The 16358-nt window shown below is 51.4% G+C and overlaps 1 protein-coding gene and 1 long non-coding RNA gene across 19 annotated transcripts in view; one reads left to right on the forward strand and one right to left on the reverse strand.

Moving 5' to 3' along the window:
* Nucleotides 1–16358, reverse strand: part of MYO18A (myosin XVIIIA) — a 97818-nt gene that overhangs the window by 58413 nt on the left and 23047 nt on the right. For 3 of the 17 annotated variants that reach the window (XM_047757831.1, XM_047757832.1, XM_047757829.1), the window contains exons 1-2: nucleotides 5701–5764; nucleotides 640–710 (exon numbers count right to left, since the gene is read on the reverse strand). The exons of 10 other annotated variants lie outside the window; for them this stretch is intronic. Coding sequence is in view for 2 of the 7 variants with exons in the window: in XM_047757834.1 (XP_047613790.1) it covers nucleotides 5701–5706 (6 nt within the window). In the remaining 5 variants the exon portion in view is untranslated. Of the gene's footprint in view, nucleotides 1–639; nucleotides 711–5700; nucleotides 5777–16358 lie in introns of those variants that run through there. 4 more of the 17 variants (XM_047757840.1, XM_047757834.1, XM_047757830.1 and 1 more) reach the window with 4 other exon arrangements.
* On the forward strand, nucleotides 5198–11479 carry LOC125114512 (uncharacterized). Of its 2 annotated transcripts, XR_007131828.1 has the most exons (3): nucleotides 5639–5897; nucleotides 9051–9133; nucleotides 10549–11479. It is a non-coding gene; the product is annotated as an uncharacterized LOC125114512 (long non-coding RNA). The 2 variants fall into 2 exon arrangements; XR_007131827.1 differs by lacking the exon at nucleotides 9051–9133 and having other exon boundaries at nucleotides 5198–5897.

Genomic DNA, 16358 nt, shown 5'->3' on the forward strand with positions numbered 1-16358 from the left:
TTGAGCCTAGGGCTGGTCCTCTTGGAATTCAATGAGCGGAATCTGCCTCAGCCCAGGGAGAGGCTTCCATCTCAAGAATCTGTTCAAGTCAGTGGACTTTAAGAACCGGTTTGTAACTATTATTATTTATCGTGAATTCACAGCAGAAAAAAACAGAGAATGCTTTGTTTTCACTGAATTATTTTTAATTTGCTCTGTTGCCTTTTCTAGCCTATGATCCAGTTCACATGCTAGACTTCAAGTGTGTTTGTTTGTAAAATCCATTTGTTCTTTGATGTCCGGCCCCAGCTTCCCTGAGTGTCCAGGGGGGAGCCCCCAGGCCACAGGCTATGAGGACACCAGGCCGGTCACGCCGGGGCCTGTGCCCCCACATCAGCTGTTCCTCGTGAGCATCGCTCTGGACACAAACGTGGGTTTTTCCCTGGAGCTTCTGTGCAGAATTGCCTGCATCTTTTTCCTCGCTTCCTTAACTAAGATTTGCTTAGGATTCAAGAATAACCTATCTTTGTCCAGGACAGAACAGGTAAGGAAGGCAGCCCCAAAGAAGGAGATGATGCCTCCACTCCAATCACCTCAGAGCGGAGAACTATGGGCCTGAGAAACAAGGGGCCTTGGGAGCCAAAGTTTCTCTTCCCTGACCTGTTTCTTCTTTGGAGAGTTCAGACATTTCCGAAAACAGCATTAATCTGGAACACGTGCAATGAGAGGCCCTGTAGAACATATATGTGTAAGTACAACCACTATGGAAAACAGTATGCAGGTACCTCAGAAAACTATACCTAGAACTACCATATGACTCAGCAATCCCACTCCTGGGCACATACCCAGACAAAACTTACACTGAAAAAGATACATGCACCCCTATGTTCATTGCAAGACTATTCACAATAGCCAAGGCATGGAAACAACCTAAATGTCCATCAACAGATGCATGGATTAAGAAGACGTGGTATATATACACAATGGAATACGACTCAGCCATAAAAAAGAACAAAATAATTCCATTTGTAGCAACATGGATGGAACTAGAGACTCTCATACTAAGTGAAGTCAGTCAGAAAGAGAAAGACAAATATCATATGATATCACTTATATGTGGGATCTAATATACAGCACAAACACACCTCTCTACAGAAAAGAAACAAACTCATGGACATGGAGAACAGACTTGTGGTTGCCAAGGGGGAGGGGGAGGGAGTGGGAAAGACTGGGAGTTTGGGGTTAGCAGATGCAAACTATTGCATTTGGAGTGGATAAGCAATGAGATCCTGCTGTACAGCACAGGGAACTATATATCTAGTCACTTGCGATGGAACATGCTGGAAGGTAATAATGTAAGAAAAACAATGCATTTCTGTGTGTGTATGTGACTGAGTCACTTTGCTGTACAGTAGGAATTGACAGAACATTGTAAATCAACGATAATAGAAAAAAAATAAAAATCCTACAAAAATATATGTATATGTGTAGTCTTTTTTAGGGCCACACCCACGGCATATGGAAGTTCCCACGCTAGGGGTTGAATTGGAGCTGCAACTGCTGGCCTACACCACAGCCACAACAACAGCAGATCTGAACCATGTCTGTGACCTATACCACAGCTCACAGCAACGCCAGATCCTTTTAACTCACTGAGCATGGCCAGGGATCAAACTTCATGGATCCATGGTGTCCTCATGGATACCAGTCAGGTTCATTACCGCTGTGCCATGACAGGAACTCCTAACGTATATTTTTGAATATAAACCTTACAACAGCCTCATGACATGGGAATTCTTCTTCCCATTTTACCAATGAGGAAAAGGACTCAGAAAGAAGCTAGGTCACAAAGTTGGTAAGTGATGGAACTAGGATTTGAACCCAAGGGGCTCTGACTGCCAGCCTTGCTGCTCCCCGGAAGCCCACCTCTTCTGCCGTGTTAGGCAGGGTCAGAGAGGTGAGTCACCCTTAGTAGCCCACCCTGGTTAAGATCTGTGTCTGTGTCGGTTCAGGAGGTCTGGCCCAACCAAAGCATGGATGGACAGTGTGGGGCTTACTCTTACTCAATGTACTCAAATCAAGTCTCTGGACTTGCAAATGGACCATGACCCCGCCACTCTCTGAGGCGCTGACCACCTCCTCCCTCTGGCACTTCTGGCCTCTTCTCTTTGGGGAAGGGACGATAAACCAATCCTCATCAAATATTCACTGGGACTCACACACAGTGGTAGGCACTTCACACTGTCTCATCATCTAATCCCCACTTTCTAAACAACCCACTTTCTAGCTAAGGAAAATGAGAGGCAAGTGCCTTGCTAAGCCCCCAGCCCCACACCCACACCCCCCAAGCTGGTAAGTGGCAGCCCTTGGATTCACAACCAGGATGGCTCTTGGGGAGCTGTTTGTGTGTCTATAACCCTCCCCAGCCTGTGATTCCTCCTGGGCAGGCTCTGTGTTACTCATCGTTCTGTGGGACTTGCAACGTGTTTGCTGCCTGACAGTCCTGCAGTGGTGGTTCACTGCGTAAACCTCTTATTCCCCACTGGTCTCTTCTGCCAGCTGTAAACGGTCCATCCTGATTCCCAGCGATCCGTGGAAAACAAGGGAGGTATCATCTTTAAACTTAGCAACAATAAGCACAATTGCCATGGGGATGAGGGGAGGGCAGGACACTCCAAAATTGCTTAGTAGCTCTTTGTGGAGCCAACAGCAGCCACAAAATGCATCATCCTCTGGCTTGGCCGTCCCATCGTCAGGAATGTATAAGCAATGAGCTAACTAACTTAAAGAAAGGACTTGGGGAGTTCCTTTCGTGGTGCAGCAGAATCCTCATGGATCCGACAAGAATCCATGAGGATTCGGGTTGGATCCCTGGCCTCCTTCAGTGGGCCGGGGACCTGGTGTTGCTTTGCACTGTGGTGTAGGTCACAGACAAGGCTCGGATCCTGAGTTTTTGTGATATAGACAGGCAGCTGTAGCTCCAATTCGACTTCTAGCCTGGGAACTTCCATAGGCCACGGGTGGGGCCCTAAGAAGCAAAAAGCAAAAAGCAAAAAAAAAAAAAAAGACTTAAGAAGAAACCCCCACAAACCCATGCAAAAATGTACCTTCTACAACAGCCCCCAGTTGGAAACAATTAACTGCCTGGAGTTAAAGAGGAACTGGGTAAACTCTGCTACTTCAGTACCATCCACTGTTATGTTGCCATTTAAACTAACAAGTGTGTGGACCACGTAACCATATGGCAAACTCCTCCTAAAATAACATCAATCAAAAAAAACTAGAACCTAAATAGTAAGCAAACAGTGATCACAATAATGTTGTAAATTGTGCAAATGAGACACAATAGAGACACTTGGTATTTATTCTGTTATGTATTTGCTACTTACTGTTTACTTCTATTATAAAGATGGCTAAACAGTCAATAAACAAGGAAAATCAGAGGAGATAATAGCGAAAAGCAGTTGTTCTCAAAGAGGAGAAATCTAAGAAATGTGCTCAGGGCCCATCTACACTCAGCCCGGGAGGCCTCCAACGCTCAGAGGCGGGACCAGGCTGGGTTTAACCCTCTGTATCACCAGCAGGGACCATCCACCCTTCTCGTGCCCCTCACAGGAGGGAACGGGGGCACAAATGCCCCCAGAAGAATCATTCCCCCAGGCCTGGAATGTTCGGCCTGGACACTTGCAACCAAGCCCATGTCCATACCAGAGCCCCACCTGCTGCGAGCCCCCAAGGGCGGAGGGTACCCTGAGAGGGAGCACCTAGAGGAAGAGGAAATCCCACTGCCCTCCATCAACTCACACACACACACACACACACCCCGGGGCTTCTCCTGTGGAAAAGAAAGAGGCACAGCATCCTCCTCTCTCCTTTCCCACTTGAACACAGGGGTAGCACCCAGGTGACCCTCTCCCTGCCAGGCCTAACCTGACATCTAAGGAAGGGGGGTGGAGGGATGACGGGGCAGGGAGGAAATAAAAGAACAGTTAGCCTGTACCCCACATGTGCTAAGCGCCAGGTACCATGCTGAACACTCGACATGTCCCATCTCATTTAATCCTCACAACATCCCTCTGATGTAGATACCAGTATGATTCCTACTTTACAGATGAGCAAAAGGAGGCTCAGAAATGACCTGCACAAGCTCCCAGAGCAGCAAGTGGCAAATGAGGACTCACACCCAGGTCTGTCCTCCAGCAAGAACTTCGGAGGCTTCCTGGAGGGGACAGGAAGCCCTGCCCCACCTCCCTTGGTTCACCTGCACCACTGTCCTTCTCAACATCACCTGCCAGAGCAACAGTTTGGGTAGAAAGCAGGAGTTTCCAGAGGTGGCCCACCCCTCCGCCCCCGACCCAACCCATCCACCCATCCACGGCCGGAATAAGCTCTATACAGAGATGCGAGGAATGGCGGCTCTGCAGGGACTTCCCTTAAAGGCCAGGCTGCCAGAGGAGAAAGGGGAGAAGGGCTTGGCAGAGACACCCTGGCCCCTTTGGTCCAGCCTCCAGGGAGAGCCCTCCCCCGCCCAGAGCGGAACAGAAAGCAGCCAAGCGGCAGGGCCACTGCCGGCCAGGCCAGTCTGGAGGAAGCAGGTGCACTGGGATGGCCTCCTGCTGCCACTGAAGCTGCAGAAGGTGTGGGCTTCCTCCTCCAACGGCCAGACCTGCCGGAGGGCCCCTTCCAACTGCCTGGCCATCAGCGCGTGTGGCCCCAAGTCTGTGACCTGGTGCTGGGGCCGGGAGGCCAAGGGTGGGGTGGAGGTGGGTGTAAGCTCGACCAGGAAGCACCCACTCTCGGGGCGAGGAGCCTCTCCGCCCCACCCCCAGCCCACCCACACACATTGGCACCGGTGGCAGTTTAGTGGCGGGGCGGGGCAGTCCTTGGGCACAGGGAGATACAAATGCTCCTGGGCACATCTCGAGCTTTGATACACCTCCGCACCAGGCCAGCCCAAACACTGCCAACTGCTGACACAACTAAAAACCTTACCCTTGTGGCCGGGAAGGGTGGCGTGGGAGGAACGGAACGGACCCGGAGGAGGCTATATCTCTCCTCACTTGCTTTTTTAAGGAACTTACTCCTCTGAAGTAACCTCTGCTAAAAAAGAGAGCTACGACAGTCAGGGCATCCCTGAGATGCCATCTGTGCCCCTTCTGAGTGTCCCATCCACAGAAATGGAGGCGATCATGCTGAGTCCACTCTCGGGGACGGTGAAAGGAGGATCCCTGACAACTTCGACAGCCATCCCCTCACACCCCTCAAGGAAGAGGGCGTGGGGGGCTCTCCTGGCTCACAAAGCAGGGCTTCCAAAGGCCTGGGAAACACCGGGGTTCTGGGCTTTGGAAGAAAATAGCATTTCAAGGAGGCAGGCCTCAGGCACTCACGGTGTATGGGAAGGCGTGTCCCCGCAGGTGGGGGGGCTGATGCGGTCCCAGGACTCTGAGGTTTAGAAGCCGGTGCCCCCTCCCAAACTTCCAAAGTCATGAGTCAGGCCCCGGAGACCCTGCCCCTCGCCTCTGACGGATAGAGGCTTCAGGCATGGATTATCGGCTCCCTACCAGAAGGCGCAGAGGGGAGCCCCAAGGCAGCCTCCCCCCACCCCCCACAGACTTCAGCCACGTCTAGGGAAATAACCAAAAGGCCCCTCCTTTCCTAAACGAGGAAACAGCACGAGGCGCCTGGGACATTTCCGGGGCAGGGGATCAGAAGGACACTCACCCGCATGGCCTGGCCCGGAGCAGCCCAGAGTGAGGAGTCTCCTCTTGATGCTGCTCCGTTAGCAGCTCAAAATAGCACTGGCAGCAGCCCCGCCCCTGTTCCCCTCCCTCTCCCCCGGCCCCTCCCGTCCAGAGCTGCCCAGCCCTGGCCAGAGCCAGTCGGAGAGAAGCAGAGGCCTGGAGGACTGCGGGTACCAGGTATGCCGGGAGGCAGAGGGGGATACAGCATGCGTGGGAGAGGAGGCGGCTCTCGGAGTAAGGACACGGGTCGGGGGCAGGCAGTGCTGGAGGGTGAGGGGCAAAGGACAAGGGAGGGTGAGACTCCGACTGACACACAGCCGGGCTCCCAGCAGCTGAGCTGATATGGCCCCTAAAAATAGCAGAGGAATTTGAGACCTGCAGCCCCCCGGCCCCACAGGCCAGGATCAAGACAAGCACATGCGCATTCATGTACACACACACACACACACTCAGCACACATGACCATTCGATCACCGCACAGTGTTCTCAAGAACACACAAATCATAGGCTCAGCCCAGCCATCTAATTACTGCAGCAGAGGCCAAGACAACCACTAACGTCACATCCAATACAACGCACAGGGCCCACTGCACACTGTGCCCCAGCAGCGGCCACACAGCCGTCCTGCGAAGCCCAGAGACCCACACGGTCAGTCTGAGGCCCACTGAGGCTGCCTCGCTGGAATAAATACACCAGGGACACGCAGGGAGTCTGCACTCTCTCTGTGTAATCTCTCCCCCACACGGCCAGGGACGGCGCAGGCACAGAGGAGGGTGGGGTGGGTGGGGCGTGCTGGGGAGGCCTTGGCCCTGCAGACGGAGGAAACCGTGGGTGTCTGGCCAATGAGCAAGGGCTTGCCAGGGCAAGGCCAGTGCTCCTCACGCAGACAGACCCTGGCCTGGCTCTTCAGTTAGCACCACAGGATGCCCAGACCAGGGCTGGGGACACCTGGGAGGCTGAAAGGGAAGCTGCGAGTAGGTGGAAAGGAGCCAAAAGACAGGTCTTTCGAAGCTGTCTCAGAAACTGTCAGCTCTGCAGAAAAAAGGAAGCAGTGGTTGCCTCACTCTTCCTCTCCAGGAAGAAAAGCGTGGGGTGGGGGAGGTGCTAGGAAGCCAGAGCAGAGCTGTCTCCTAACCACCGCCCAACCAGGGAGTCTGGAGACCTCAGTCCTGTCACCCTGGCCGGTCCTGTGAGCCCAGTAGGTCCTGCAAACAGTATTACTTTCTCAGTGGAGAGGTTGGTAAGCACTGCCCAAGAGGTACAAAGCCCAGCTCTGCCTCCCACCTGCCCACTCTCTGTGCAAGACCCACCACACAGGGCCATTAGGATGCTGGGCTTGGCCCTCTGCTTGCTTGTGAGTGGTCTCTTCCTGGGGAGATTGTCTGGTCCTTCTGGGGCATGTGCTGTGTCACAGGTCTTTGCATCTTCAATGCTTTCTTTCCACAATGGTGCCAACCTCAGTGGCACACTGAAATCCCCTGTGGGACTTTAAAAATACTGATGCCGGAGTTCCCGTCGTGGCGCAGTGGTTAACGAATCCGACTAGGAACCATGAGGTGGCGGGTTCGGTCCCTGCCCTTGCTCAGTGGGTTAATGATCCGGCGTTGCCATGAGCTGTGGTGTAGGTTGCAGACGCGGCTCGGATCCCGCGTTGCTGTGGCTCTGGCGTAGGCCAGTGGCTATAGCTCCGATTTGACCCCTAGCCTGGGAACCTCCATATGCCGCGGGAGTGGCCCAAGAAATAGCAACAACAACAACAATAACAACAACAAAAGACAAAAAAAAAAAAAAACTGATGCCGGGACCTTGCCTCTTCCCCCCAGGGTCTGATTTAATTGGCCTGGGAAGGCGGCCTGGGCACTGGGATTTTTAAAAGCTCCCCAGGTGATTCTTACCAACAGCCCCAGCTGAGAGCTGCTCAACTCAAAGGGCAACAAAAGGCCTAGAGCAAAGGTGTCCATCTGTTAAATCAGTGAGGCAGTGAATGAAGGAATGAATGATTTAGCTGTGTGACCATGGGCAGGTGACTTAAATTTCCCCCAGCTGTAAAATGAGGATTATGCTGCACTGACTCTCAATATGAGGTTGGCAAGATCTCAGTTAGTGAAAGGGCTTTGGTTCTCAAAATGTGGTCCTCAGAGCAGCAGCATCACCTAGGAACTTGTGAGAAACATACATAAATTCTAGGGCCCCACCCCAGATGTACCTGAATCAGAAGTTCTGGCTGTGGGACCCAGCATCTGTGTCTTTACCAGCCCTCTAGGTGATTCTGAGAACCACTGCTTTAAAAGAATTGTTCACAGTGTACTGTGGTCAGGTTATTAGGTTATGAGACCTCAGGAGCTAGACTGCCTGGTTCAATCTTAGCTCTTCCTTGCAGAAAACTACATAACTTAACTCTATGCCTTGACTTCTTCACTTGTAAAATGGGAAAAAATAACACTACCCCATAGGGTTATTGTCGGGGTTCAAAGAATTAGTACTTGCAAAGCTCTAAGAACAACATCCAGACCATATATTTTCAATGAGTATTAATTACTATCTGTCTATGATGATGGGGGGCATTAGAAGCAAAATTTCCAAGTAACTAAAGCCTACCCTCTTTGTAAAGGACAGAATATTTTCTATTTTAAATAGTTTTCTAAATTCTATTATGCTGTACAATCATAAAAATAACAAACATTTTATAGGCTACGTTTCTTAAGCAAAACACTCAAATATCTTAAACTCTGAGCTTTTCCTTTTTTTTTTTTTTCCATTTCTTGGGCCGCTCCCGCGGCATATGGAGGTTCCCAAGCCAGGGGTCCAATCGGAGCTGTAGCTGCCAGCCTACTCCAGAGCCACAGCAACACAGGATCCGAGCCGCGTCTGCAACCTACACCACAGCTCACCGCAACACCGGATCGTTAACCCACTGAGCAAGGGCAGGGATCAAACCCGCCACCTCATGGTTCCTAGTTGGATTCGTTAACCACTGCGCCACGACGGGAACTCCTGAGCTTTTCCTCTTGAACCCGGCTGTTCCCTCTCCATCCAGGACTGAAGGGCACGTTGTGCCCACGGCAATGACTTCTGACTTCCAGCCTGGCTTCTGCCCCACCAATGCCCCAAACCACCTCAAAGGCACTGGCCCTGCCTTGGCACCACAGGCAACCTGAAGCCCTGCTCCACCCCCACGTTAGGAGGGCCGCACACCCTTTGTGTCCCTATATCTGCTTTTCAGTTCCTTTGTTCTCTAGCCCTGTGTCAGGCCATCAGCTGTCACTCTGCCTGTCACCATGCCTGTCTCCAGCAGTCTCACCTCCTTCTAATATGCCGTTTCTGCCAAAGGCTGGAAAACCAGATAACCAAGCCTGAGAGTCCAGAGTCCAGAGCAGAACATGTGGAATGTCAGGGAACACGCCAGCTCTCTTGTGAGTGAAGGGCCTGGGTTTTCCCACACAGACTTGGTGTCCTCTACTAGGCACTAGGCTGCCTGAAGGCCTTCTGGGCCCACCTCCCATTCAGCAGGGCCCTGGAAGATGACTTATGTGTGACCGAGTGTCACTTTATCTGCACAGTCTCGTTCTGACTTATAAGCAATCACGTGCCCATCCATCCACTCTTCTACTGACTATTCCGTCTCTGAGATGCTTGCTGTTACTGATGGAGACCATCTCAGAGCAGTTTCACTTCCTTTAGTGAAAAGCGCAACCTCTTCACTCCGGGGAGAAAGCTGGGGCCCTGGCAACACGCTCAGCTTCACACGTCACCACAGCTAGTCCCTCTGCTGCTCAAAGCTCTGTGCTGACTCAGGGCCTGGTCCATAAGCCTGCCCTATGGCTCTGGGGGGCTGTGCGGTTACCCCCACAGCCAGCCAGGCCACCCCCAGGGGCCTCAGCCTGCCTCCAAGGACAGACACGACCGGCCCTCCTCAGCACCGCACCCAGCCCTCTCCCCAGCACACCCGGCTCTCCCCTCCCTATGGCTCCCTGCCCTCATCCCCACCAGAGCCTTAACTTATGAAAGCCTCTCCACCAGCCTCTCTGCCTTCTCCAGCCTCCCTGTTTCTCAAAGCCCATCTCAAGTCCCACATCCTTCATGAAGCCTTTCCCGAAACCTAAGGCCTATGTGCTAACAGAGTAACAAAATCTGAACCCCAGCTCAGTCTCTGTCTTGCAGTCTGACCTAAGGAAAAGTTATTTGACTTTTTAGACTTTCCATTTTTTTGCCTTATAATAAGTATACCTACCTTATGGGGCTGTTGTGTGAGAATTTAAAAAAACAAAACCAACAAACAGTACATGTAAAGCACCTAGCATTAGGCCTGGAGAATTGCAGGCAGTGATTAAATTATTAAAAACCACAGCGTTCACTGTCTATATCACATAGGCATGGTGGTTCTTGAGTACACTCAACATGGTGTTCCATGAGACACGGTGGGGTCACACCCCACAGGGTTAGATTCTAAAGTCAACATGTAAGACAAAAATAGAATAAAGCCAAAATTACTCTTAAAAATCCCCTAAATTCCTCACAAAGTACAGTACACATGGTTTTATATACACGATTCTATATATCTGAAAGCCAAAATGTATAGTCACTGAAGAGCAGAGAATGAAAATATACAAAATACAGTGTTTATAATTTCAGACTATAGTAATGCACTTTCTTACACGACCACATACAGGTATCTTCCACTTTTTGAAAGTTTGCTTTATGCCACTTGGCTTTTACAAAAGACCTACATTAGTATCTGTTTCCAAAAAGAAAAAAAAAATCTGAACAAGATTTTCACTTTTATGAAAACATGCTAAAAGCAGAAATTGTGTTGTTTGTTTTGCTGCAGGCATTACAGAGGCAGCACACACTGTGAGCAGCCCTGCCAAGCTCTTTCGCCAGGAACTACACTCAGCATCTCAGCCTAGTCACCATAACTTGAACTGAATCTGTAGCTGCACTTATCGTGATTTACTTCATGCATCCATTAGCAAAATGTGCCCTAAGGTAACTGCTGCTTCACGTTCCACCATTTTGGCTTCATAGGAAGCCTCTACTCTCAGATTAGAGGTGCCGGAAGTAGGGGCTGTAGTTGAATTTATTGACGCTTAATGCATATATGCCATGACTAAATTGATGTTTTCATGGTAATCTATTTGTATCATATATTTAAGCCTTCTCTCCCTGGAGAACAGGGACCATTTCTTACTTCTTTTAGATACATCCCACTCCCCAGCACCAGGCACCCAGTAGGTGCTCAATATATATCAGTAAGACTTAACTACTGATCCGAAAGGTACATGTGCAATTAGCCAGATAGAAGAGAGCAGGGAACAAAGGAATATCCAGATAGAGTAGCAACTTGAACTACTTTGCTCTCCCACATCGGTAGCGCTGGGTGAGTGAAAGCTCCTTGGCTCTGTTTCTGGCAGTAGGCAGGCAAAGCAGCTAAGCAGAGCTAGGGGCAGGCTAGACAGGAGGCTTGGAGTTACTAGGCAACTAGGGATGGCCTGTAATACCTCAAGGTGAACACTGTGGGGAAGCACAATGCCTGTTTTGGGGTTTTGTGTGTTTGTTTCATCCTCTTACCACTAGACTGTGAGCTTCTTGAGGCTGGTTTAGAGGTAGATGGTTGGTAAAACAATGAGAATGAGGTTCTAATTTTACATTTTAACTAAAGAATACTCCTCTGACTCCATTTGCTTTTCTAGTTCCCTTTTAAATCAAAACTAAAAAAAAAAGTCTGTAAGCACTAACTCCTTAAATGGAAACTGATTGTATAGTGCTTGTTTTATTATTAATTTGCAATCTATAAAATGTCACGAAGAGAACTCCTTATTTAGGGTAGCTGGGGGGAGTCCTGCTTAAAGCACTCAGCTCTCAGGCTGGGGAGGGCCTAAGCACTTATGCGTCCTGCGGTAGGGGATCCCCCCCACACCAGACACGTGCATTATCTGGGATGGCCACTTAAAGGTTTCTCAGCACCAGTGCCCGCCCTCTGATTATCTTTCTCCCCACCGCCTTTGTCTTCTCTCCTATGAAATAACAGCGTAGGAGTGTTAGTGGACAGTGACTGGTACCCTCTGAAAGACCAAAAAAAAAAAATTTTTTTTTGCCTTTTTTTGCTATTTCTTGGGCCGCTCCCGCGGCATATGGAGGTTCCCAGGCTAGGGGTCGAATCGGAGCTGTAGCCACCGGCCTACGCCAGAGCCACAGCAACTCGGGATCTGAGCCGCGTCTGCAACCTACACCACAGCTCACCGGATCGTTAACCCACTGAGCAAGGGCAGGGACCGAACCCTCAACCTCATGGTTCCTAGTCGGATTCGTTAACCACTGCGCCACGATGGGAACTCCCTAAGTTTTGTTTTTTTTTTTTTCAAAAATTTTTGACATTTTACTGAGTACCAATAACCAGTGGATCCCAAAATGGAAGGGGACAGATTCCCTTAAAGAAGCCTAGGGATGACCACAGGGGAAGGAGGACTGAGAGCAAAACCTGCCGAGACCAAAGGTTTATGCCCAAGGATGGGTCCAGACAATCCTGTGCAGACGGCGAGTCGCTTTGGGCCCCGGCCCCCGCCCCCCGAGTCAGCCCCTGCCCCCGCCCCGAGTCAGCCCCCGCCCCCGCCCCGAGTCAGCCCCCGCCCCCGCCCCGAGTCAGCCCCCGCCCCCCCGAGTCAGCCCCCGCCCGCCTCCTCCGGGGTGGGCCTACGCTTCCTGGTCCCGCCCACCACCAGCGCAGGGGCAGGGCTGGGGCGGGGCCAAACCGGCACATGCGCCCGGAGCCCTGGGATACACCCGCCCTGTAGGGCCGCTGGAGCCCAGCAGAGGGCGTCCGCCCCCTTCTTAAGGACCCGCCGGTGCCCAAGTGGCGAAATATAACCTCTTTGGGGTCGCCATCCCGGCCCCGCCCCCGAGAGGCGTCCCCTGGGAGCTGGAGACAAGGGGGCTGAAGCGGCAAGATGGCCTCTCCCGTTACCCTGGAGGGACAAGTCAAGAAGAAGCAAGGATGACGTCGGCACAGACAGACTTTGCTTTCATCACTGCTCCATCCCCACGGCCCTAAACGCCCCTCTATATAGTAGTCACTCAACACATGCTTATAAATGGAATACAATGGATGAATGACTTCATGAATAAACAGAAGAATCCAGGGATGTTTTGAGCCTGTGTAGTGGGGAGAGATCTGGGACAAACAATCCAGGAGGGTCAGTGGGCTTCGGGTAGCCAGCCCCTATCATCACTGCCCCAGCGGTGGTCGCTGAGGCTTAGCACTCTCCCAGCCCCTGCCTCGCACACCTGAAGGTTTGCTCAGAGCCTGTTGACACCATACCACCTCATGGGCACAGAGCCTAGGCAGGGAAGTCCAGGCTTGTCCTCTGATAAGACCAGGAATCCATCCCTTGGGAGTCAGGTCCCAGCTGCCTGCAGGGACCACCTGACTGGTGGTGTGAGTGGGCCTGCTGCTCCATGAGGACTCTCAGCTGCTGGGGATTTCCTCTGGGCCCCCGGGGATTTCCAAACTGCCTCTACTTGCCAAGCTCCCACAAGGCCCAAAGCCAAGGGCCAACCCTGAGGATGGTTTCCCAATATCCTCCACACTCCTGCCCCAAATCCCACCGAGACTGGGGGCTTCTGAATCTATAAATGCACCACACATGATCTTCCCAGCCCCACCCCCTCAGGCAGACCAGAGAGAATAGGCATAAAGAAGAACTGTTCTCTTTTTCACATAAATGACAACTCCTCTCTACTTCCATAGGAGAAAAAAAGGAAACCCAATTTAAGGGTCAGCCACACCAATTTAAATAAAAATATCAGTTTTGTCTCCTGGGGTGTGAGTTGGAGGCCTGTGCTATTTATTCCTAAGGTCAGAGAAGCTCCTTTAGACAACCCTCAGTGTCACCCAAACACTGGACATTCAAAAAAATTTAAGGATCTGTGTGTTCGCCTCTGGAGGCCCCAACTGGGCCTGTTTCTAGAACCCTTTGAACCCAAAATAAAGCACAGATCCAATACTCATAGAAGCAGAAAGGAAGGAGCAAAAACTACTTTTCCTACCAACCCACCACCTCCTCATGAACAGCCCTGGCCAAATCCACTGGGGCATGTGAGCACCTGAGCGTTACAAGGCTGGGCAGAAAACATGCTTGGCGAGGTGGGGAACCAATGCCCCGGTCAGGGTGGCACACAGCCAGGGACCTGTTGGCCCTGGGGCATCAGGATTCCAGAGTTGGTGAAGTGTAGAAATTGCCCAAGAGGACAAGCCTCCTTCCGGAGAGGACAGGAAAACACCACCCTCCCCCAGGCTCGTGGGGGGGGGGGGGGAAGACTGCAAGAGGTGACAAGCTTCCAGAGTACTCCACTGTTTCTTTCTGAATGAGCTGTGGAGAGCTGCACTGTTAATACGGTAGCCACTTAAGTGTAGCTATTTAAATTGACACAAGGAATACCTCTGATTAAATTAAAAGCAAATAAAATGTTAAATTCAGTTCATCAGTCACTGGCCACATTTCAAGTGCTCCATAGCCACGTGTGGCTAATGGCTACTAAGTGGGAGAGCACTTAGAACATTTATCTCTTTGCAGAACTTTCTATTGGACAGTCTGGTCCAGAGGATCCCCCTTTCAACTTGTCCTTGTCATCCTTGCCAAAGGCTCCTTCAGGTGTTGTCCCAAACCACCTGCTATTCTTTCCCACCTTGTCCCAGAGTCTGCTTAGGCTCCTGTCCCCACATGCCTTTCCTTGACTCACCGTGCCTCAGAAAGACGTGGGGGAGGGACCTGTAGCCACCATTTAACCCACAGCCTGGGAGCAGAAACCAGATGCAGAGGGGCTGAAATGGCAAGGCTGAATGGGAGCCAGTCTCCACCCCAAGGCATCCCAGGCCTGGGAGAAAGCCCCTCAGTGCCACACAATCGCTCCTTGTTTCTGCAAAGTCTCTGGACCATGCATGGGTAAGGCATCTGGAATGTAGTGGCCTGAGGGCTTCCCCACACCACCCGCTGCAGGACTCATCTGCTGTTAGTGCTCCCAGGAAGAGAAGTGCCAGCAGACCCCTGAACTTGCAAGGGCAAATAAGGCAATGGACGTCTTGTGCTGAGCAGACTGCCAGGAGTTCTGCCAGGGGGTAGTGGGGACCATAACTGGACACCTCCCTGCAAAGCCAACTGGATGAACCAAATGAAGAAGAGGGGGATGAGGACACAGCGGAGAGAGGATTCTGGGCACGCTCAGCACGCTAGAGGCTCAAGCCCCTGGCCCCACCCCACCCCTGCCAGGGGAGCAAGGGAACGGGGCATGGATCCAACCGCTATTATATTCTATCCCGGGCACTTAATTTGAAAGGTTTTGCTACAGTAGCTAGACGATCCGAGGTGGGAGTGTCTGGGCAAGCTCTTACGGGTGATGGAGGAGCAGAGAACAGACCCCGGAACTGGCGGGCCAGGGCGGCCTCTCTGTTCTGTGCCTTAATTCCATCCTCAACTCCTGCCGAGCCTAATCCAGATGGGCTGCCAGAGGCAAGACAAGTGTGAAGAAGCACAATAAGTTGTAAAGAGACCACAGAAAAAGTAGAGTTTGTTTGTTCAACTGGAAAGCAAAAAGAAAGCAGCCTGGTCTTTGAAGGGTACTGGTATCAGCCAAGGATTTGACTAGAGGAAGTCACGGAAAAGCAGAACAGTTTTGAGGTAGCACAGTCTGGCGTCAAACTACAGGTTAGACTGGATGCTCAGGGCAAAGCCTCTCACTCTGAGGCTACCATGTGGCCCTGGGTAAGCTTGGGGACCAAGCCAGGCCTTATTTCCCTACCTCCACCTGGAAGGCCCTTTGGGCAAAAGCACCATGCTGAGGAGAAGAGTAAGCCCTCACCCTAGCTGGTCCTGAGCGGAGCCGAGTGGTTAACAGGCTGCGGCATCCCCGTGGGCAGACGGCCATCACGCTCCCAGGCAGCATGCACTTCTCAGCCAGTAGAGACAGATTCATGAAGCGGACAGTAACGCTATTCTAATGACTTATGTGTATTGATTCATTAACCTTCAAAACAGCCTTACAAGGTACTATTCTTTTTTTTTTCTTTTTTGTCTTTTGTCTCTTTAGGGCCGGACCCACAGCATATGGAGGTTCCCAGGTTAGGGGCTGAATTGGAGCTACACCACAGCCACAGCAACTCGGGATCCAAGCCGCGTCTGCAACCTACACCAGAGCTCATGGCAATGCCGGATCCTTAACCCACTGACTGAGGCCAGGGACTGAACCCGCATCCTCATGGTTACTAGTTGGGTTCATGAACCACTGAGCCACAACGGGAACTCCAGGTACTATTATTCTTATTTTACAGATGAGGAAAATGAGCCATAGAGAAACTAATTTGCCCATGGTCATCCAGCTAGTAAGGCATCAGAGCCAGGATTCGAACCCAGGGAGCCCAGCTCCAGAGTCCATGCCGTGCCCAGTTCATACCAACACATACACAATTGTATGCAACTTCCAATTTTCAGGCCCTTCTGCCTATGCTGCCTTCCTCTTCTTTCTCCTCCCTAAAATGAGCCGAAAGTAGTTCCTACAGTCAAAACCAGCCCTCCCACCCAACTTCATATATGCCAAGCATCTGTTTCTACAGCAAGAATAAGAGCTGTCGTTTGGGGATTTTGAAGA

This window comes from Phacochoerus africanus, chromosome 14, assembly GCF_016906955.1.
Source record: "Phacochoerus africanus isolate WHEZ1 chromosome 14, ROS_Pafr_v1, whole genome shotgun sequence".
Classification (NCBI taxonomy): domain Eukaryota; kingdom Metazoa; phylum Chordata; class Mammalia; order Artiodactyla; family Suidae; genus Phacochoerus; species Phacochoerus africanus.